A 23,956-nucleotide genomic window follows, 5' to 3' on the forward strand; every position below is an offset into this window, starting at 1 on the left:
TATTTTAGACTTTTTAAGGCCTTAAATTAGGATTATCAAATTTTAGACTTTAAAGCTAGCCGCACACTGTGCCGATTTTCAGCGTACCGAGCCAACTGAAGTCGCGAGTCAGGCGTAAAGACTAGTCTTCGATGGTACCAACTCATCTCACAGCCGATTCGAAAAACTAATCGGGAGCCAGACTGATCGGCGAGAGTCGCTAGTAATAGCCAATCATATCTTTCGCATATGTGAGCCCTCATCGAATCCAGGGACACATGTCGGACAAAACGAATCCGAGATAATTGCAAAAGAAGCATTTTTTTTCGAAATTTGTGATTTTTGTTTTTTTTCCATCATGTGCAAGTTGAGATCTTGAAGAATGCAATCAGTATTTCAGATAATAGATTGTTTTGTTGGAAAAGCATACATTTTTTGTTGCAAATTGTTTCGTTTTTGTCAGGACTGTAGCCTGCTGGGGGGTGTGGGTAAATTACCATATGGGCCATTCACATGATGATTTAAGTCTTTTGTTTGTTTTTTTTCCGCGAATCAGCTGTATGATCCGAGCTGAGCGCATGGCTACTTAACTGCATACAGGCGTGTGATTTCACTATGGAATGAGTTACTAAACAGAGCGCAGAGGAGCTGACGCACCGCAAAAAAACCGCAACCTCGTTTTCCAGATTGAATGGAATACTTGAATGATCGGATGATACACGGACCGTTCTAGGATTACATTCCATCGGAGGCATTGGTGTGTGCAAGGCGCCGTTTCTCTTTCTGATGGGGTAAGTTTATTAATCTAAGGCTGTGTGGTTATTTTTGCATGTAACGGAGAGTGTTGTGGTTTGGTTAAGCCTAGGTCACAACCGGACGTATGATTTTTTGGCCGTGTGATTTTTGGCGTTTCCCAAATCGCTGCGGTTTTTTTTTTGTTCACGGAGAAAGACGCGCGTTGGCCGTAAGTTTGTCTTGTAACCTGAAAAAAACGTAAGCGCCCGTAGAGTTTGTTTGACATGACAAAGAACCTCTGCGGCCGGTCTGCGGCTCGAAAATCAGCACATCACACGCGCGCTCTCGTGCGTTTCATGCGTGCGCTCCATGTGTTTCTTGCGTTTTTTGCGTGTAGACCTGCCGTAGGAGCATGGTACAGCAGGTTGTGACTGAGGCTGTACATGAAACTAGTGTTGTGTTAGTTGTGTCATCATCGTGCTATCTTTCTTTCTTACGGTGTGAGTAATTTTTCAACCACAAAACGTTAAAGTATACTTTAGGACTTATTTTTGTACTTCATAATTGTGTTGGGCATACTTTGCACGGAAGGAAAATTGACGTGGTGATCTTTGTTTACATGAAAGTAGCATCGTGCTAGCTCGTAGGGGGTAGGGCTTTCCTTAATGTCATGCAAATGAGCACCATTATGTGCCCGCCCTACACCCAGAGTAACTGAGATGGAAAACTTTGAGGGCGATTTTCTCCCTTTTCTGTTTTAAGAAGTATACACTTTCAAAAGGCCACACATTCTTCAAATATTGTCAGATCTCCACATGGAAGGCATCATTGGAAAGCTTAGAAACTGTACTTTCTGAATCTGTCAATAACTCAAAATGCCCCCGGGCCGACATGTGTCCCTGGATTCTGTGATCTGCCACATATAACACGTGATATTTCGTGATCAGGTGATTGTACACATTTCAAAACATTGTCGTACTGAGTTACAGTCTGGTCTATGAATGATAAGTCCAAACGAGACGCGTTTTTAACAATAACGTGTTGTGTTGTATAAAACAATATAAACACTTTCATCACATGCCCAATTACAACCTACATGAATAGACGTAAATAATAAATAACGGCTGAGCATTAATTATTGACTATCAGATTTCATTATTGACCACAAGACTGAAAGCTCATAACCATTATAACATCCTCTCTCACCACTACCCCCTACCAAGTGCGCGCTCTCTCCTCAACCTCCATCCCTCCTTTTCTCCAGCCGTTTTAATTTGACACCCTGAGCCAGGGTAACGAGGTGGGGAGAGAGAAAGCCGCAGTGGAATTAGGCGCGCCACTGCAGGCTCCTCTCTCCTGCCGTTAATGACATCACGGGCTGGAGGGAAAACGAGACAGCCTAGACACACACACAATGAAATAAACATGAGAACTGTCAGCTCTGACGGCTCGCACTGAAGGGACAGAAAGTTCGGCCCGAGGACCTCAAGATCCTGAAAGATCAGCGGCAGGAGCCGCGCTGCGTGCATATTATAAAGCCACTCACAAAGCTATTGTCACATGATATTTAGCAGAATGTTTGTTATGATGCTTAGTTCACATACAGTGGAGCAAAAAAGTATTTAGTCAGTCACCAATTGTGCAAGTTCTCCCACTTAAAAAGATGAGAGAGGCCTGTAATTTTCATCATAGGTACACTTCAACTATGAGAGACAGAATGAGAAAAAAAAATCCAGGAAATCACTGTGTGATTTTTAAAGAATTTATTTGCAAATTATGGTGGAAAATAAGTATTTGGTCAATAACAAAAGTTAATCTCAATACTTTGTTATATACCCTTTGTTGGCAATGACAGAGGTCAAACATTTTCTGTAAGTCTTCACAAGGTTTTCACACACTGTTGCTGGTATTTTGGCCCATTCCTCCATGCAGATCTCCTCTAGAGCAGTGATGTTTTGGGGCTGTCGCTGGGCAACACGGACTTTCAACTCCCTCCAAAGATTTTCTATGGGGTTGAGATCTGGAGACTGGCTAGGCCACTCCAGGACCTTGAAATGCTTCTTACGAAGCCACTCCTTCGTTGCCCGGGCGGTGTGTTTGGGATCATTGTCATGCTGAAAGACCCAGCCACGTTTCATCTTCAATGCCCTTGCTGATGGAAGGAGGTTTTCACTCAAAATCTCACGATACATGGCCCCATTCATTCTTTCCTTTACACGGATCAGTCGTCCTGGTCCCTTTGCAGAAAAACAGCCCCAAAGCATGATGTTTCCACCCCCATGCTTCACAGTAGGTATGGTGTTCTTTGGATGCAACTCAGCATTCTTTCTTCTCCAAACACGACAAGTTGAGTTTTTACCAAAAAGTTCTATTTTGGTTTCATCTGACCATATGACATTCTCCCAATCCTCTTCTGGATCATCCAAATGCTCTCTAGCAAACTTCAGACGGGCCTGGACATGTACTGGCTTAAGCAGGGGGACACGTCTGGCACTGCAGGATTTGAGTCCCTGGCGGCGTAGTGTGTTACTGATGGTAGTCTTTGTTACTTTGGTCCCAGCTCTCTGCAGGTCATTCACTAGGTCCCCCTGTGTGGTTCTGGGATTTTTGCTCACCGTTCTTGTGATCATTTTGACCCCACGGGGTGAGATCTTGCGTGGAGCCCCAGATCGAGGGAGATTATCAGTGGTCTTGTATGTCTTCCATTTTCTAATAATTGCTCCCACAGTTGATTTCTAGACACCAAGCTGCTTACCTATTGCAGATTCAGTCTTCCCAGCCTGGTGCAGGTCTACAATTTTGTTTCTGGTGTCCTTTGACAGCTCTTTGGTCTTGGCCATAGTGGAGTTTGGAGTGTGACTGTTTGAGGTTGTGGACAGGTGTCTTTTATACTGATAACGAGTTCAAACAGGTGCCATTAATACAGGTAACGAGTGGAGGACAGAGGAGCCTCTTAAAGAAGTTGTTACAGGTCTGTGAGATCCAGAAATCTTGCTTGTTTGTAGGTGACCAAATACTTATTTTACCGAGGAATTTACCAATTAATTCATTAAAAATCCTATAATGTGATTTCCTGGATTCTTTCCCCCCATTCTGTCTCTCATAGTTGAAGTGTACCTATGATGAAAATTACAGGCCTCTCTCATCTTTTTAAGTGGGAGAACTTGCACAATTGGTGGCTGACTAAATACTTTTTTGCCCCACTGTAATCTCGTTTGGTGTCGCTTCAATCGCAACTGCACTCGTCAACAGTCGTGAGTTAGTCGGGGATATGTGAGTGCCCTGTCGGGAGTCGGCTCTGAAATGGGTCGGTTCGGTACCGCGTGGATCGGCGTAGTGTGCGGCTAGCATAAGACTCTGCGGAAACCCTGCAAAGAAAGTGCTACAACATGTGAAATATATTGTCACTGCCACCATGGCATTAACATAACAGGACCATTATATGTATATTATAAACGTTCAGTGTGGTTCAAACTTGACACTGAACTACACCTAAGGAATGTGTGTGCAAGTTTTCTTTCGACAAAAGCAAAAACAAACAAACAAATGACCTGTTGATTGTATTCACTCCAACTGAATTCGACCACTTTTATTGTTGATTAGCAAACATCCCGATTTCAATTGCTTGAGACGTACAAAAAAAAAAAAAAACCAGGGCCTTGATCAGGCGACTTTAAAGGAGAACTGAAGGCAAATTTCTTTATTATCAAAATTCTATTTCTCTCATTTTATTAAATATCGGAATGCATTTTTGATTGCTGTTTTGCTGCTGTAGCAAGTTATGAGTGTTTGAAATACGCTCTGTAATATATCAGTCCGTATGTCAAAGCGATGGCCGTAAACGAGATTCGCTGAGACCTGTGCGAGACATCGTAGGACGGAAATAAAACGTACAGCGGAAATCAAAGTGACCGACATCTGCCGACGTTCCGTGTCCGAAATCGCTCACTCCTCCCTATTGACCCATCCCACGTGACGTCACGACAAACGCGGCCGCCATTTTGGACATGAACTACCAGTAGTCTACCACAGCCAACAACGAGGAACGACGGCGAAGCATCGAAAGGAATATAGCCATCAAAGAAAGTTTTTACTTTCAGCAAGACTTCCATCATGCCATTATATTGTTGTGCACCTGGATGTCGTAACCATCAACACACAAGGCAAGATTTATCATTTTATCGGATCCCGACAGATGCTGACCGACGGAGAAGATGGATAGCGGCCATTAACAGGAAAGATTGGCAGCCCTCGGCATACCAACGCTTGTGTAGTGACCACTTTGTTGGAGGTAAGACGAATAAAATTAGCCAGAAAAGGCATTACATTGCTGTTAACATTTTGTGGCGGCGAGTGTGTAACCAAATAGGCTAAAATAACCCATTGTAACCTCTTTGTTCTTCTGTAGTAGCTATTAGCTAACGACATTAGCTAACGTTGTGTTCCTTTGCTGTTGGTAGACTGTAGGACAGATCAGAGGTAATGTCCTACAAATAAGTGTTCAAAACAAGAGGAACACGTATTTGTCTCTTAAATCCAGGCCGTTCCCTGTAATCTGTAACAACGGTTGGAGAAAGTAATGGCAAATAGTGAGTGCACAAACCATAGAAGGTAAACTGTACACAGCGCCAGGGCAGTGTGATGGTATGTCTACTTTTAGATTGTGTTAGCTTATCAATGAACACACTCGTCACTCGACGAGTTTCACGTCTTTACGACGGATACTTACGCTACATCCACACGACAACGGCAACGAGATGTTATTAAAAAATATATATATCGCATCCACATGGGCAACGGATCAGTAAAATAATCAGGTACATATGGCAACGCAACGCTTGCTGAAAACGATGCAATACACATGCCACACCTCTAGGGGCGCTGTAAGATGGTCCCTTCGGAGACACCAGAACAATAGAAGTAGTAAGGACGCATGCGCATAAACTATTACGCGCGAGACTTCATATTAGCCACAAAGTCAAAAAAATCTGTTTGTAAAATTACATTATAATGACCAAATACAATGAAAAGTATTTTTCCAGTCTCACCTGTGAAAGGTAATCCCATGTGATCTCGTTTGGACGGCAAACCTGTTGGTACAGTTAAACGCAGCACATGAATGAGGCATCTTTATTCTCCGCTTTGCCACATCCAATATGGCAGCGAGGATGACGTACGAGTCTACGCGGAAGGCAGCGTCTTTAATGGTCCGGAATAAATTGAATGCTACACGTTGATGGATTAATTTGTTCTTCTACGCCCTTTTTGAGGAATGTATTGTAGGACTTAAACCAACATCTGAAGAGGTGAGATCGCTCCTTTTTTTCCCTATTTTTGCTGGCGGGATTGACTCTGCCCTAAGGGCTATTCTCTCTCTCTCTCTCTCTCTCTCTCTCTCTCTCTCTCTCACTTTGCACCATTACATAATAAATATTCACAGTGAAAATATTTTGTAAGCGCGTTTCATGAACCAAGTTATAGGATTTGTTGACGACTCGCATCGAGTTCGTTACACTTCTACCCGGCGTGAAGCACATGTGGTTGTGACGTCATCGTAAACAAATCCGTTCTACTCATCCAGACGACTTCGCAACGGCGCCGTTGCCAGATCTTTCCACTCTGGAACCCGTTCTCAAAAGATTTCGTTTTGGGGCACCCAAAACGCCGGTGCCGTGTGGATGCCAAGCCGAAACGATAAACAATTTTATCGGATTCACCTGAATCCGTTGCCGTGTGGACAGGGCCTTAAATGTGTGTTCGGGTATTATTGTTGCAGTCTAAGCAGTCATTGTAGCAGCTAGATGAGCGAGAACCGAAAGGGTTTGTGCCATAAACCGTTATTTCTGTACGGCGTTGCTAATGTCGTTCTCTAAGCCTGCTAACCTCAATTTTTGCAAATACCTCTCCCTCTGCTCACCCTGTAAATGCCCTACATCGCTGGATAGTGAAGGTGTTTTCTGCATCTCGCTCCTTTTTCTTTTATGTTTTTCGTTTGTCGTCGTCACATTCAAAACGATTCGAACCGAAGTCCACTACATGTCCAAAATGGCGGTCACGTTTACGAAGGTCACGTGAGTGGGAAGGGTCAATATAGGGAATTACTATATAGAGGACTATATAGTGAGCTCATTGGTAAAATGAAAGGGGGAAAAAAAAACCGCTTTCGGACTCTAGTCCATCGCGCTGGTATTTACGTCATTACTGTCGCACAATTAAACCGTGCCAGATCAGTCGGCTGGTGGGTTTCAAAATAATAAATACATGCGTGTGTTTTTGTGATAAATCCATATTATACTGAGCGCCTTTCCTACATTAATCAATACAAAGTACCTGCAGCTTTCAGTTCTTTTAAATCAAGGCTGAATACTTTTCCTTCTTCGCTGCTACCTTTTATTAAATCAAATTTGAGACTTTTAATTTGATTTCTTTCAGCGTGACCGCAATGCATGATGGGATATATTGCTTTGGTTAGTGACCATCGTTGTACACTGCTTTTCGTGATGCATTGTGGGATACTTTGAGTGCACTATATAGGGTGTAAATAATCCTCACTAAGGTTTCGGAAAGCACTACTAAACAGCGTGCTCACTATATAATGCCCTATAGGGAGCGATTTCAGACACAGGGGTCGCCAAAAGATGCGTGCGCCCTCTTTCGAATGCTGATGTGATCAAGCCGGAAGTTTTGTTTGTTATCAGGAAAGTTTGAAAAAAGTAGGGATCGTCATTTAAACTCGTTTTTGTGCAATACTTCGTTCGGAAAACAGTTTTCAAAATGGCGGCACCGACACCTGGTTGACACGTCATGTTTCGAAGTCTTGTGAAGATCGCCTGCCGTGGACCAAACGAACTAAATTCAACACGGCTAAAAAGCGAACAGGCTGATAAGTAGAATATTTAATTGCAATTAGTTGCCAATACGAGTCACGCTATAAGGTTACTAAAACCGAAAACGTAATTGAATAACACGTTAATTAACAAATAAAGCAAGTTTAAAAATGACTTCAGTTCTCCTTTAAGCCTCCTTGCAAGGTTTAAAGGAGGCATGTGGATTTTTTTTTTTACACCCCCTATTGCCTGCAAGGTGAATTGGGCCCGTCTCAGAAACTGGTCTCTCATTTGGGACATTATGGTCAAAAAATAAAATTTTCTAATTTTACAATTTTTTTGCAATTACCTAACACTCGATGTTTCTTTTGTCATGTTTAATAAGAATAAAGATAGTATCTTGCTTTATCTGGCCTCCACTGTGGAACATCTTTTTAAATTATAATTCAAATGCTTTTGTAAAATTGATTTCCATATAAAATAACTCCATCATGAAGAATTAAAGCCGCTCCTTCACAGATGAGTGAAAATATTGAATAAATTTCCTCTTTTTGATTGCTTGGGTTAAAAATGCCAAGTTATGATGACTGAATTGATTATTCACTTAAATATGAATAATATGATACATTTTGGGTATTTGATATGGCGGAAAGATGAGAATAACGGCGGTGGTAAAAGAACAGCGACTGTACTGGCTGAAGGTCGCGCGGGTCTCTGCTGCGGCGCGCGAGCAACGGGACATCACTACCGCACTGGACGGAGCGCGAGGCAAAATGACTGGCCGTAGATTCTATCAAAAGTTCGATCTAAATTGACCACGGTCGCAAAATATTGGCCAAAAATACGCAAACACTACGAAATCTGAAAGTAAGATGAAAAAGAAACATTCTATTGCCTTATACTGCAAGACTAAAACAAAATCTGTCAAAACTCACCTTTTCAGCGATAACGTCCGAACAGATCACCCGCGTAACAGAAAGACCGCAAATGGAAGCACGATCAACTTCTAACTGTTGGAGTGGAAAATTCCATTCTACACATGCAAATTGTTAATGTGTGTCCTTCCCCGCACACAAATAACACGATACGGTAAAAAACAGACCACAACTCATTTTATAGCTCAGAAATTCATACAAGACCAGCTACCATCGTAACATATTCTGTAAGAAACGTATTCTATACCTAACTTTCAGCTTTCGGTTTACAAAACAAAATCACAGATTTATAACTAAATTTTTATATGGCGTAGTGATTTTAAAAAGTTACTACTTTTGGTGAGGTCGTGACCTTGACCCTGAGGCTTTCCGTTTAGATCAAAACACACGATCGTATTGGTTTTGGGTTTGCGGAAAATGGAGTTACGACGGTGATGGAATATTTTGCATGATGTTTTATTACGGTTATGATTATTCTGTGAGCGCACCGATCCTTAGGTGTATAAACTTATAACTTAAAATACAATTAGTGATAACTGTAGACTTTTCAGTGGACTACAACCTTTTTAAGGGAACGCGATGTAGTCGACCGTTTATCATGTCCCAGATCAAGCCGCCATTTTTCCACAAATTTGCAGAATTTTTGCCAAATTCTGAATAGAGTATTCACATCAAAGATTTAGTTTTATCTGGATTATTTCTTTCATCATTTTATTTCAAATTCAAACCAACATCACCATTCAAAACCGTAGAGTTTACTGACTGAGTATATTTAGTGGGCGACCCCTACAGTACCCAGTTTCTGACACAGACCCAATTACAGCTGCAGTGAAAACACATAGACAGATTAGCAAAGCAAGCAAGCTGTACTAGCTACATACGCTCACTAGAGACATGAACAATTTCCGCTACTTCCTTCCAGACTTTTCCCCCCACACACACTTAATAAAAGTTGAATTATTTGTAGGTAGAAACTAAAACGTTATGAGTGGGGAACGGAGTAAACGTCAGACCAATAAGATCTTCAAAAGGTGAACATTTGGATTGTCGCAGCTCAAATCAAATTTCCTTCACTGCGCTGTCACATTATCACTCGCTGAAATTGTGTACAAACAGAAACAAGTCTCCTGTCGAGTTATCACTCACAAGTGCACATGTAGGATAATAAACCCCGCCCATTCTGTGTGCACCTGGTAAACTTCCCGGTAAGGAAAACGGGCGGGGCCGTGCAGCTTTGTTCCTCAAAAGGTATACACTCGCCAGCCAGTTTATTAGGAAAACCCATACATCCATCTGTTGTTTTATGTAGTTCTCTAATCAGTCGATCCCTTGATGCATAACATCATGCAGATACGACTCAAGCGAGAGTGTTCACTCCCATCTCAAAGTGTGACTTTCACTGCGGCAGGAAAGCGTGTTGGTGCGAGATGGGCTGGTTTGAGGAACGCTGAGTGAGTGGAAACAAACGCCTTGTTGATAAGAAAGGTCAGAGGAAAATGGACAGATTGGGTCGAGCCTTTTTTTTTCTTTTGCCAGGAAGGATCGTAAAGCGTGATGAGCAGAAAAGCATCTCAGCATGCAACATATTCGGTTCCAGTCCTGCAGCCAAAAACAGGGATCTTATGGCCCTTTTCCACTACCCTTTTTCAGCTCACTTCAGCTCGCTTCAGCCCGCATTTCGACTATCTCAGAACAGCACGACTCGGCTCGCTTCAGCCCCCAAAACTCGCACGGTTTTGGAGTAGGGCTGAAGCGAGCCAAACCGAGCCGAGTGGGGCTAGGGGCGTGAGCAGACACTCCCCTGTGCACTGATTGGTGAGGAGGAGGAGTGTCCTCACATTCCCACACACGCCCCGCGAGCACGCTGGGATCTGTAAACACCGCAAACCCGGAAGAAGAATAATTACGAATTAAAGCCGCAAGCGGCCTCGACGGGCCCTTGCGCCAGCGGCCAAGGTGGGCGGGGGCATGCGTCCCAGCGAAATACCTTCCACAGCTTCTTCGGCAAGAGACATTACTCCCACAATGGCGACAAACCACAGAAATGGACACATGGCAACAATAGGGTCTCGCACTGAACGGTGCGCGGGGGGCGCTATAGAGGCCCTGAGGACGGCCTGGATCTGGGCTTCTGGTTCTCAGTAGCGGTGGCAGTCTAAGAAAAAGGAGCCAAATTTCGTGCGTTGTCGACCATGGCAAGCGCCCCAATAAAGGTCTTGTAAAGAGTTTGCTTGCCAAGTTTGACAAATCAGAAGCTGCAATATCATTTTTGCCATAACCAGCACCCCCAGGGGCAAAAGTGCACAAAATTTGGCGTATATGTCAGGTGAGCTATGAAGAGTTTGCGTATGAAGTTTGATGACAATTGAGTAAATAGAAGATGAGATATAGATTTTTGAAGAATAAATTTTCTGGTTTTTCCCATGTCAGTAGGTGGCGCTATGCTGTACATGAGCGATTATGAGTTGGAAAAATAAGTGTCTACAACAGCAACGTACTTTCACAAGGTAGTGTTGTGAAGGAAAAGCATTATGGAAGTATTTACCAAAAACCCGTTTTGGAGCAATTGCGTCGGCCAAAAACAGCGCCCCCCCTGGACGAAAATTCCCAAAATGTGGTATACATGACATGGGAGGTAGGAAGAGGGTGGCCGTGAAGTTTGACCAAATTTGAGGAAAGATTGGATTTTTTGCCCAAAAATAGCGCCCCCAGTGGCGAAAGTGCACAAAATTTGGCATATATGTCAGGTGAGCTATGAAGAGTTTGCGTATGAAGTTTGATGACAATTGAGTAAATAGAAGATGAGATATAGATTTTTGAAGAATAAATTTTTTGGTTTTTCCCATGTCAGTAGGTGGCGCTATGCTGTACATGAGCGATTATGAGATGGAAAAATAAGTGTCTACAACAGCAACGTACTATCACAAGGTAGTGGTGTGAAGGAAAAGAGGAAAGATTGGATTTTTTGCCCAAAAATAGCGCCCCCAGTGGCGAAATATCACAGAAATTTGGTAACATGTCAGAAGCCCAATGAGTGATTTGCGTGTGAAGTATGAGCAGTTTTGAGCAATTAGAAGATTTGTAATGAATTTTTAAGCATGTAAAAGTTTGCATTGAAAATTGATTGACGTATAACTTCGGAACGGTTAATGCTACGTGAAACGTCTTTAGTAGCTTTTGTCAGCCATGTCTGTAGATGATGTGTATCAATTTTGGTGACATTCCTATGAACGGTCTAGGAGGAGTTGCGCCGTCTTCGTGGCCATGCATTTCGCACAAAAGTGAAATTACCTCACTTCCTGTTGGGCGTGGCTAATGCATTGGCATTACATTTTTGTCCGGCTTAGTGAGATACATATGCGTACCAAATGGCATGCCACTACTACAAACTACATGGCAACCAGGCACCTTAATGCGGGAGGCCAAAATCACAACGAGTTAGGGGGCGCTATAGAGGCCCTGAGGCCCGCTTGGATCTGGGCTTCAGGTTCTCAGTAGCGGTGGCAGTCTAAGAAAAAGGAGCCAAATTTCGTGCGTTGTCGACCATGGCAAGCGCCCCAATAAGGGTCTTGTAAAGAGTTTGCTTGCCAAGTGTGACAAATCAGAAGCTGCAATATCATTTTAGCCATAACCAGCACCCCCAGGGGCGAAAGTGCACAAAATTTGGCGTATATGTCAGGTGAGCTATGAAGAGTTTGCGTATGAAGTTTGATGACAATTGAGTAAATAGAAGATGAGATATAGATTTTTGAAGAATAAATTTTTTGGTTTTTCCCATGTCAGTAGGTGGCGCTATGCTGTACATGAGCGATTATGAGGTGGAAAAATAAGTGTCTACAACAGCAACGTACTATCAGAAGGTAGTGGTGTGAAGGAAAAGCATTATGGAACTATTTACCAAAAACCCGTTTTGGAGCAATTGCTTCGGCCAAAAACAGCGCCCCCCATGGACGAAAATTCCCAAAATGTGGTATACATGACATGGGAGGTAGTAAGAGGGTGGCCGTGAAGTTTGACCAAATTTGAGGAAAGATTGGATTTCTTGCCCAAAAATAGCGCCCCCAGTGGCGAAAGTGCAGAGAATTCGGCGTATATGTCAGGTGAGCTCTGAAGAGTTTGCGTATGAAGTTTGATGACAATTGAGTAAATAGAAGATGAGATATAGATTTTTGAAGAATAAATTTTTTGGTTTTTCCCATGTCAGTAGGTGGCGCTATGCTGTACATGAGCGATTATGAGTTGGAAAAATAAGTGTCTACAACAGCAACGTACTATCACAAGGTAGTGGTGTGAAGGAAAAGCATTATGGAATTATTCACCAAAAACCCGTTTTGGAGCAATTGCGTCGGCCAAAAACAGCGCCCCCCCATGGACGAAAAGTCCCAAAATGTGGTATACATGACATGGGAGGTAGTAAGAGGGTGGCCGTGAAGTCTGACCAAATTTGAGGAAAGATTGGATTTTTTGCCCAAAAATAGCGCCCCCAGTGGCGAAATATCACAGAAATTGGGTAACATGTCAGAAGCCCAATGAGTGATCTGCGTGTGAAGTATGAGCAGTTTTGAGCAATCAGAAGATTTGTTATGAATTTTTAAGCATGTAAAATTTTGCATCGAAAATTGATTGACGTATAACTTCTGAACGGTTTATCCAACGTGAAACGTATTTAGAAACTTTTGTCAGCCATGTCTGTAGATGATGTGTATCAATTTTGGTGACATTCCCATGAACGGTCTAGGAGGAGTTGCGCCGTCTTAGTGGCCATGCATTTCGCACAAAAGTGAAATTACCTCACTTCCTGTTGGGCGTGGCTAATGCATTGGCATTACATTTTTGTCCGGCTTAGTGAGATACATATGCGTACCAAATGGCATGCCACTACTACAAACTACATGGCACCCAGGCACCTTAATGCGGGAGGCCAAAATCACAACGACTTAGGGGGCGCTATAGAGGCCCTGAGCCCCGGCCAAGTTTGGGCTTCTGGTTCTGAGTAGCGGTGGCAATTCTCGGAACTGGCGCCAAATTTCGTGCGTTTTCGCCCATGGCAAGCGCCCCGAAAATGGCCCAACAGCGGAGAAAAATAAAGAAGAAGAAGAAGACGGAAGAAGAAGAAGAAGAAGACGGAAGAAGAATAATAATAGTGAACTCTTACAAGAACAATAGGGCCTTCGCCCATAGGGCTCGGGCCCTAATTACAAGAATTTCTGAAGCCTTATGCGCCTCGCCTCATCTATACGCTCTTGCCAGTATCTGTTGGCGTTGTCGGTGACAACAAACCACAGCACCAAGACCAGCAACACTAACGACTCCATGTCCTCCATGTTTATTGTTTACTATCCGGGTCGTGAGACTACCGCTTAAAAGCTCACTGATGTCACTGTTTGCGCCGCCTAACGACATCACGTGACGTCCACCCACTTTCGCTAACTCCACCCAATGTGTCCACCCACTTCCAGCCAGCACGGTTCAGCGCGGTTGTAGTCGAAATGCAACTCCAACAGCCCCGCTCAGCTCGACTCAGCACGGCACGGCTCAGCCCGACTCAGCCGCGTTGGTAGTGGAAAAGCGGCATTAGAATCGACAAGTTCCTATTAAAGTGTGTACGCTACCGTTCAAAAGTTTGGGGTCACCCAGACAATTTTGTGTTTTCCATGAAAAGTCACACTTTTATTTACCACCATAAGTTGTAAAACGAATAGAAAATATAGTCGAGACATTTTTCTGGCCATTTTGAGCATTTAATCGACCCCACAAATGTGATGCTCCAGAAACTCAATCTGCTCAAAGGAAGGTCAGTTTTATAGCTTCTCTAAAGAGCTCAACTGTTTTCAGCTGTGCTAACATGATTGTACAAGGGTTTTCTAATCATCCATTAGCCTTCTGAGGCAATGAGCAAACACATTGTACCATTAGAACACTGGAGTGAGAGTTGCTGGAAATGGGCCTCTATACACCTATGGAGATATTGCACCAAAAACCAGACATTTGCAGCTAGAATAGTCATTTACCACATTAGCAATGTATAGAGTGGATTTCTGATTAGTTTAAAGTGAGCTTCATTGAAAAGAACAGTGCTTTTCTTTCAAAAATAAGGACATTTCAAAGTGACCCCAAACTTTTGAACGGTAGTTGGATAATAAAATTGATATTCGATAACTATTCGAAATCTTTGGACTTGTAAGGGTAGCATCTCACTGGGTGCGACAGCTTGCGAACGTCATTCGCGAAAGAGTTTCAAAAGTGTGTTGAAACATTCGCGGGGCTTCTCAATTTCCTCGCATGAGTCGCAAAGTGTTGCTCCTTCGTCGATGAAATTTTGAACATGTTCAAAAAATTTGTGCGACAAAATTTCTCTCAAAATAGCCGCAAATGCGTCGCTGTCACAAAGCCGTCGCGAACCCTTCTCAAGTCAGTTTCCGTGAGGCTTCCTCTACTTCCCTGCCTGCCGAGGGAAAGCCGGGCTGCGACAGCCTGCGATTAACTGGAGACACAACAATTGCGGTAAAATATGCGAATATCAATTCAGTGTAGGGCTGTGCGATATATCGAATATACTCGATATATCGCGAAAACTCTGTGTGCGATACATAAAATTATTATATCGTAACTATCGAGTATTTTATGGTCATCTTCCGACTTGTGTTTGTTTAAAACCTTTCCCGGTGGTTTTCTCCCTGTCCCTCAGGCAGTAACGGGAGAGGCTGCCTAAGGGTAAAGAAAACAATAACGTCACGCACTCGCCAACCAATCCCGGGCGACATCTCAGTGCTGAAAGGAACTTCCGGGAAGATTTTCTAGTTTCGGTTGTGTTGCCAGATTGGGCGGTTTTAAGTGCGTTTTTGCGGGTTTTGAACATATTTTGGGCTGGAAAACGTCAGCAGTATCTGGCAACACTGCCGGCGGGAAGATTTCCTAGTTTCGGTTTACAGCGCTGACTCAGTTCGTGCAATCGCTGGTGTTGCGTAGGCTACCGTGTAAGCTCTGTCAATTTCAGCGACAAATTAAAAATGGAAGCGGACGAATTGGTTCCTAAAAGAACTAGTAAGGGGTCAGTCATCTGGCATTTTTTGGATATCGCGAGGAGGACGTGGAACAGCAAATGCCAGTTTGTAAAGTGTGCAAAAAAACCTGTCATCACGAAAGGCAGCAGCCGGAATTCTACACATCTGAGAGGCAGAGCCAGAAAACATTCAGTTCAAAAGTGTGCAAAGAGAAAAATGATGTTTTGCAGATCTCTCGCTTCTCTCCCTCAATCTCTCTCTATTGTGAATGTTCCAGTGGTTCTCAGTAGTCAGGTTAATAGCTTGGAGATCTCATCTCATCTCATTATCTCTAGCCGCTTTATCCTTCTACAGGGTCGCAGGCAAGCTGGAGCCTATCCCAGCTGACTACGGGCGAAAGGCGGGGTACACCCTGGACAAGTCGCCAGGTCATCACAGGGCCGACACATAGACACAGACAACCATTCACACTCACATTCACACCTACGCTCAATTTAGAGTCACCAGTTAACCTAACCTGCATGTCTTTGGACTGTGGGGGAAACCGGAGCACCCGGAGGAAACCCACGCGGACACGGGGAGAACATGCAAACTCCACACAGAAAGGCCCTCGCCGGCCACGGGGCTCGAACCCAGGACCTTCTTGCTGTGAGGCGACAGCGCTAACCACTACACCACCGTGCCGCCAGCTTGGAGATCTATTTTTTTAAAATAATTTAATGAATGAGCACTTTTCTTATTTAGGCTAAATGTCTTTCTCAGTGTTGAGTTTGCACTTTATTGGTTTGAGCTCTGAGCAGCTCTGTATTGTTTTGCCCCTTTGTCGCAATTTTCAAGATTGTTTTTGCAGTTTGTGCCACATCTTTGTTGAACAAAAATAGTCATATTTCAATTCAATTGTGATTAATCACCAACATGAAAATTTAAAATGTGTTGTTGAAAACCACCTGTAAAGTTAACCAAGAATGTTATTTAATCTGCAGGGATTGTAGTGAAAACAGTAAAGAGTAAAAGAGCAATTCCAGCGTTATGGATGTGACACTTGAACTCAAAATGGCAACAAATGACCCAGTGCATGTTTTATTGTCTCCCAGTATTTAAACAGGTGTTGCATATTTTAAGGCTGTACCATACTGGAGAAGTGATAGAACAAGAACAATTCCCATAGTACATCTGGGGCATGCCAGAAAACGCCAATAAAAGATGCGTTATGGATGTGACAGAAAAAGTATCACTTTTCTTGGGTGACTGTACATTTTTATCAAACTCTGTGAAATTGTAAACCTAATGTCGAAATGGAGATATCCATTTGATAGAGGGGTCCAAGGTGAATATTAAAAAAATCTTTGTTTAAAATATTTTGTATTTCATGCAGAGTTTCGGAAGGAAAAGTCAGCGTTATGGATGTGACGAAATTCCGTTATGGATGTGACGCGGTCTGAAATAGACATGGCATATGTTTAGAAAATCAGCAATTTAACCACCATAACCCTTTGAAAAACTCTCTAAATATCAGCTAAAACTATCAAAGTTCTTAAATAATATTTAGGATGGCTATTGTTTTGCTGTTTTGTGGATTTTAGCATACATTTCTGTGGCTTGTGGCAATAATATAGAATTGTACATGATCAAAGTTGATTTTAGCTTGGGGTTTACATTATAAGAAAGAAAGACTGACAGTGACGTATTAGGTTGGTTACAAATTGGTTCAACTTATTCACATCTGTAAAATACAGGCCTAGGTGATATCTCTGGGAGTGGTTTTGATGTATTACATGTTGCTTTATTTTTGCATGGTGAGGTTGACATTTACATGGAATTGCCCAAAAGTTAGATTTCATGGGGTCCTTTAGAGGAGATTTCAATATATCGAGATACATATCGTGAAACGGAGAAAATGTATCGGGATATTCATTTTTTCCCATATCGCACAGCCCTAATTCAGTGTGATTCCAAATGAAAATTGTTGCTAATTCGCATATTTTATCTCAATTGTTGTGTCTCCAGCTAGTCGCAGCCCAGTGAGATACTGGCTTAAAGTGCATATTCTGGACCAATTTCGTTTTTTTTTTTTTTATATGAAAGAATGTCCCTTTACACACTCATCCAGAAGGGTAATTTTGCACAACGCCATCTGTCTACAGCAGAAAAAAATAAAATAAAACGCGCCTCAAGGGAGTCTGGAGCCAGATTCGTGATGTTACCTGCGGAAGAAGAAACCTTTGTCACATGCACTCTTCACGCACAGTGAAATTCATCCTCTGCATTTAACCCATCTGAAGCAGTGAACACACGCACACACACCCAGAGCAATGGGCAGCCACACCAGAGCACCCGGGGAGCAGTCAGGGGTTCGGTACCTTGCTCAAGGGCACCTCAGCCGATGTTAACCTAACTGCATGTCTTTGGATTGCGGGGGAAACGGGGAGAAGATGCAAACTCCACACAGAAAGGCCCTCGCCGGCTGCTGGGTTCGAACCCGGAACCTTCTTGCTGTGAGGCGACCATGCTAACCACTACACCACCGTGCTGCCAGCAGGCTGCGCGAGCTTTGCACGGTTTCAGTGCACAGTCTGTGTAAACCAAGCGCTCCCATTCCTCTCACTGTCCGGTCTTTTGGAAAACGATGAGTACTAATCCCATCATGATTGGTGTTGCTACACCCTCCGACGATACATCTGTTAACCATTTTTTTTTTTCAAGATTTTTTTGAAAAATCTAATAATTTGAATAATTTAAGCTTGTTTAATGGTTTGATCTGGCCCAAGCAATGAGGACAAAACTGCGCTGCTTTGAAAATGTAAAAGTAACAGCTTCATGAAAGTGCGCTGATGATTAGCATGAAAAAAAAAAAAAACGTGTCTACTGCACTGCATTCCTCCCCTGAGTTGCACGCTCACTCATTCGGTTTTGTGTTCTTGGTCTCAGAGCCGCGCGCACGAAACAAACACAGAAGACAGAATCAGCATTTAACATAATTAACAATGCACTTTTTACAGAGACGTTTTAATGTTCTTTATTTTTTTTTTATCCAGTTGAATATTTAGCGTACAAATGTATTGTCAGCTCTTAAAAATGGCAGAGGGTGGCATGGTGGTGTAGTGGTTAGCGCTGTCGCCTCACAGCAAGAAGGTCCGGGTTCGAGCCCCGGGGCCGGCGAGGGCCTTTCTGTGTGGAGTTTGCATGTTCTCCCCGTGTCTGCGTGGGTTTCCTCCGGGTGCTCCGGTTTCCCCCACAGTCCAAAGACATGCAGGTTAGGTTAACTGGTGACTCTAAATTGAGCGTAGGTGTGAATGTGAGTGTGAATGGTTGTCTGTGTCTATGTATCAGCCCTGTGATGACCTGGCGACTTGTCCAGGGTGTACCCCGCCTTTCGCCCGTAGTCAGCTGGGATAGGCTCCAGCTTGCCTGCGACCCTGTAGAACAGGATAAAGCAGCTAGAGATAATGAGATGAGAAGAAAAATGACTGAGGTCCAGACCTCGGTGGCCTCATAGCTGGCTACGGCCATGATCAGCGCTGATGTAGGATTCAGAAAGAGGCGTCCCGCATGTGACGTCACGAAAATCAATGTTTGCCGGGAAATCCAAATGCGAAGTTTTTTCAGAGGCGGACAAATGGCTTGATTTCAACTGAATTTTTCTGATATTGCACAAGGTAAAAAAAAAATTGCACAAAATGCAAAACGTGACAGATATTTGACCGAAGTTTAATATAAAATAGGAGAATTACATTGATCTTGCTCCTGAATTGACCCGTGATATGCACTTTAAGACTGTTAGAGATGAAGACACTTTTGAAGATTACATATCGCAGCTTTAATTTGTGTAAACAGAAGCTATATGGGCGGCACGGTGGTGTAGTGGTTAGCGCTGTCGCCTAACAGCAAGAAGGTCCGGGTTCGAGCCCCGGGGCCGGCGAGGGCCTTTCTGTGTGGAGTTTGCATGTTCTCCCCGTGTCCGCGTGGGTTTCCTCCGGGTGCTCCGGTTTCCCCCACAGTCCAAAGACATGCAGGTTAGGTTAACTGGTGACTCTAAATTGACCGCAAGTGTGAATGGTTGTCTGTGATGACCTGGTGACTTGTCCAGGGTGTACCCCGCCTTTCGCCCGTAGTCAGCTGGGATAGGCTCAAGCTTGCCTGCGACCCTGTAGAACAGGATAAAGCGGCTAGAGATAATGAGATGAGATGAGAAGCTATGTGATGATGATGATGATCTTAACTAGTAACTAGTAATCACGACTGCTTTTACTTTCACTTGGCAGTTCTGAAGTCACTGGTTTTCTCAAGAGAGTTTGTTGATCTTTAGGAAATAACACAGCAAATTTTAAAAGGTTTAGGCACAAAACAAGCTGCATTATTTATCTATAAAACACGCTTTTGTACAGGTCAGGTCTCTCCTTCAAGGCCAGGGGTCTTACCATGATCCTGCCGTTGCTGCCGGAGTCTCTGAGGGTGAGGCGGAAGTCTCCGGGCCGGTTCGGGTCCATGCTGAGCTGCAGGCGGAGAGCCGCGTCATCTTCACCGGCACCAGGAGCTCGGAGCGACCGCAGAGTTCGCAGCGTCGCCCGCGACACCGACACCCGCACCGACATTAACACCGTTCCGCAGCCCGAGCCCGGCTGGAGCGCCGGAGACGGAAAAACCGGAGCCCAAACCCCCGAACTCAGAGCCATGACAACCTCCGACTGCTTTACACTGAACACCCGGGAAAAGAAAGAAAAGAAAAAAATAATAAAGCTTAAATTACACAGACAGAAACACACACAGGAGCGTCATCATCTCCCCTTCTGACACAGGAGGGAAATAAATCAAAACAGGAAGTGGGTCCGTCTGAAATTCATTCCTCTGGAAACTCTGGCGGTAGAAACATGCGACCGGGTCTTCTTCTTCTTCTGTCGATTTATTGGCGGTTAATAATCGATGTGTTTTACCGCCATCTACCGGGCTGAGGTGTGATCTCAAGGGATATTAATCGTTGCAAATGCCTGCATGAAAATAAATCAAAACTGAGCCTGTAGTCAGACCTTGAGCAGGTCACGTCCTGATAGACTGTTCAAAAGATATCAATATTATGTCTCGAGCAATGTGTTATCACAACAGTAGGGGAGAGCGGGGTAAGATGATCCACTTTTTACATTTTTCATCATAACTACATGTTAAAAGTGAAATGTAACTGAATTGTCTTGGCCAGGCCTAAGGGTCCCATCGGCATCTCATCATTGCTGAGGAGTGTGCTCCCATCACCCAATCAAGCATCCAGCCAAAGCAGGTCTCATTCTCATCTCATTATCTCTAGCCGCTTTATCCTGTTCTACAGGGTCGCAGGCAAGCTGGAGCCTATCCCAGCTGACTACGGGCGAAAGGCGGGGTACACCCTGGACAAGTCGCCAGGTCATCACAGGGCTGACACATAGACACAGACAACCATTCACACTCACATCCACACCTACGGTCAATTTAGAGTCACCAGTTAACCTAACCTGCATGTCTTTGGACTGTGGGGGAAACCGGAGCACCCGGAGGAAACCCACGCGGACACGGGGAGAACATGCAAACTCCACACAGAAAGGCCCTCGCCGGCCCCAGGGCTCGAACCCAGGACCTTCTTGCTGTGAGGCGACAGCGCTAACCACTACACCACCGTGCCGCCCCCAGAGCAGGTCATGATATATTTTTTTTTACCATATTAACATGCCATTGTTGTGTGTTATGCCTGATGTAAAGACTCTCGTCTCTGCGAGCCTACCACACAGATTTAATACTTGTCATTTTTAGGGCATACCTAACAACGTGTTTTCTTTCTCTCTCTCTCTCTTCCCCCCCCCCCCCCCCCCATCTGTCCCTCTGAGTTACATATTGATCCTGGGATTGAGATGCTGGCCTCTTCTGCCCCTCGGACCTGCTTGATCCATCCTGGTGCCCTGTGTCTGGTCGGAGTTTTATCGCACCGCTCCTGTGAAGGACGGCCCCATGAGGACAGTTGAGGGTTATACCTGTTAAAACTGTTAATATTATAGTCAGGCTGTCTGTTGTTGCCCAAATGAGGATGGGTTCCCTTTTGAGTCTGGTTCCTCTCGAGGTTTCTTCCTCATGTCGTCTGAGGGAGTTTTTCCTTGCCGCCGTCGCCACAGGCTTGCTCATTGGGGATAGATTAGGGATAAAATTAGCTCATGTTTTAAGTCGTTCAAATTCTGTAAAGCTGCTTTGCGACAATGTTTATTGTTAAAAGCGCTGTACAAATAAACTTGATTTGATTTGATAAAAGGATAGTTCGGGATTTTTGACATGAATCTGTATGGCATCCCCATCAATAGAGATCTTGCAGTCACGTGACCGGAAAGTACACAGCCGCCATCTTGTCGGTCAAAAACACAGCTGAATACTGCTGCACTCGTGTACAGAATGGATCAATTTCAACCGACGGACTACACGGCTCATTTTTCTAATGAACAGATAACTAGATATATGTCTAAAATAAACGATCTACAGATTTGTGACCCTTATGGCTTACCGGACGGAGTTTTCACGACCGGATTTTGAACTGCCAGTGGAATACCCAGACGTGTATAATTACCTCATTAACTTTCCCTCGCTGTTCAGTGGTGAAGCACTGCATGCTTATAAATCTCTGGACAGTTTTCTTTACAGAAATTCAGGATTTGTCAGCGACTCAGATGTGGCATCTTGTAAACAAGAATCCTCATTGGATGGGTAAGTCACTTAAGTATTACTAGTACTGATACTAGATGCACTGACCAGCCGATTATAGAATAGAATAAGGTAATTCCAGCTGTAATTCCAAATCGTCTGTCTTGTTTACATGGATCTGGCGTTGGAGAGGTAGAGGCTTAGCAGTGGAGGTTTGAGTGGCTGTTTTCTGAGCTTAGTCAACAGGCCGGCTCTGCAGCCTCGCTTTTGCTTCCGCTCCCGGCGCCGCCTCCTTCGCTTTGCTTCCGATAACAATCCACGGAGACCCCGCTGGTCTCGCTATCTCGTCCGGAATGTTTTTTTTTTCTCGTCCGGAATGTTGTGCATGCGATGGAAATCGCTACAAACCGTCATTTTCTGCTGGAAACCAATGTCCAGTAAGTCCATACGGTTGTAGTGGATATTGAAGTCCAGTACAGACGAACAACACGCAAAAATACACACAAAAAACATAAAAAACGTGCACAGGTAGGGAGAGCTTGTAGCCGCAGCCGTTGTAGTAGAATTGTATATAGTAGGGTTTTCCAGAAGAAAAGGTAGAAGTAAAAGCAGAAGTAGAAGGTGGAATATGGCGTTTGACCGACAAGATGGCGTCTGTCACAATCTGGATCAGCTGTGACGTCACATGCAAGTGCTCCATAGTGTCGTGCAAACACACTGACTTACCCCTGACAGCATCCTGTGAGTCCAGTTCTTGTCCCGTTCTGGTCCAGACGAAAGTAGTCCGGCAAGTTTGTTGGGGTCACGAAAGTAAAATGTTTTTCGTCTCAAAACAGTATGTGTTCAAAAGAGTGATATATTTGCATCACAAAACCGTTGCCAAATAAAAAGTCAGACCTCGAAATCGCTTGGCACTATTTTCTCTCCCTTCTTATCACTGCGCGCTGCCGCCAGGTGACAGCCACGGCTGTTTCATTCATTGTTTTAGTGATGGGAATTTCGGCTCTTTTTCGGGAGCCGGCTCTTTTGGCTCTTCTTACTATAAGGAGCCGGCTCTTTCGGCTCCCAAACGGCTCCTGAGATTTTATTTTTTATTTAATTGCTGCAATTAACTAGTTAATTAATTACATTATTATTTCTATTTTATCAATAGGATGTTTTCCATTTTATTTTTTAGTTTTTGTAGCCATTGTAAAGCTTTGTAAAGTATAGCAGTGTAACAATGTTCTAGCTATAGAAATAAAACTTACTTACCAATTAATAAATTATTTTCTCACAAACATAATGCAAAACTGTGTTATATTACCAATATAAAATACACAGAAGACATCAACTGTTTATCCTTTATGGCTTTATTTCACACTCGACCTTGAACAAAATGCCACAAAATAAATTATGAAGTATAAATCAGGCCTAAGAAACTATAAAGCAAAGTTGGAAGTTATTTTAACAAACACAGAACAATGTGCAACAAAATATGTGGCAGCTTGAGCGCGTGTAAAAAGAGAAAAAAGTGCCGCACTCTGCTCCACCAGTAATGAGAAGCCGCTGGAACAGCAAATATGCTCCTGTTATAATGACTGCTGTCTCGCTGTATACCGCAGATTAATCTGGCCATGCCAAGGCGGTTGCCGACCGAACCTGTCAATTTATGAGCGACAATTTATATCATGAGCTTTAGGAATTCACGGCAACAAAACAATGATCATGGTTGTCAAATAGACAATCATCCTTCAGCTGAGATCAGCTCTGTCTCTCTCTCTCTCTCTCTCTCTGAGGCACCTAAGGACAAAAAACTAATTCGGCTCCCCAACTCGGCTCCCACCGA

The 23,956-nt window shown here is 43.7% G+C and overlaps 1 protein-coding gene across 3 annotated transcripts in view; it reads right to left on the reverse strand.

Moving 5' to 3' along the window:
• The window catches only part of sharpin (SHANK-associated RH domain interacting protein), a 50,413-nt gene extending 30,071 nt beyond the window's left edge, over positions 1 to 20,342 (reverse strand). For 2 of the 3 annotated variants that reach the window (XM_060913869.1, XM_060913843.1), the window contains exon 1: positions 19,899 to 20,341. In XM_060913869.1, coding sequence (XP_060769852.1) covers positions 19,899 to 20,153 — 255 coding nt within the window. In that variant the 5' untranslated portion in view covers positions 20,154 to 20,341. Of the gene's footprint in view, positions 1 to 19,898 lie in introns of all 3 variants that reach the window. The other variant, XM_060913854.1, reaches the window with a different exon arrangement.
• Between the last annotated feature and the right edge of the window lie 3,614 nt (positions 20,343 to 23,956).

This window comes from Neoarius graeffei, chromosome 1 (assembly GCF_027579695.1).
Source record: "Neoarius graeffei isolate fNeoGra1 chromosome 1, fNeoGra1.pri, whole genome shotgun sequence".
Classification (NCBI taxonomy): Eukaryota; Metazoa; Chordata; class Actinopteri; order Siluriformes; family Ariidae; genus Neoarius; species Neoarius graeffei.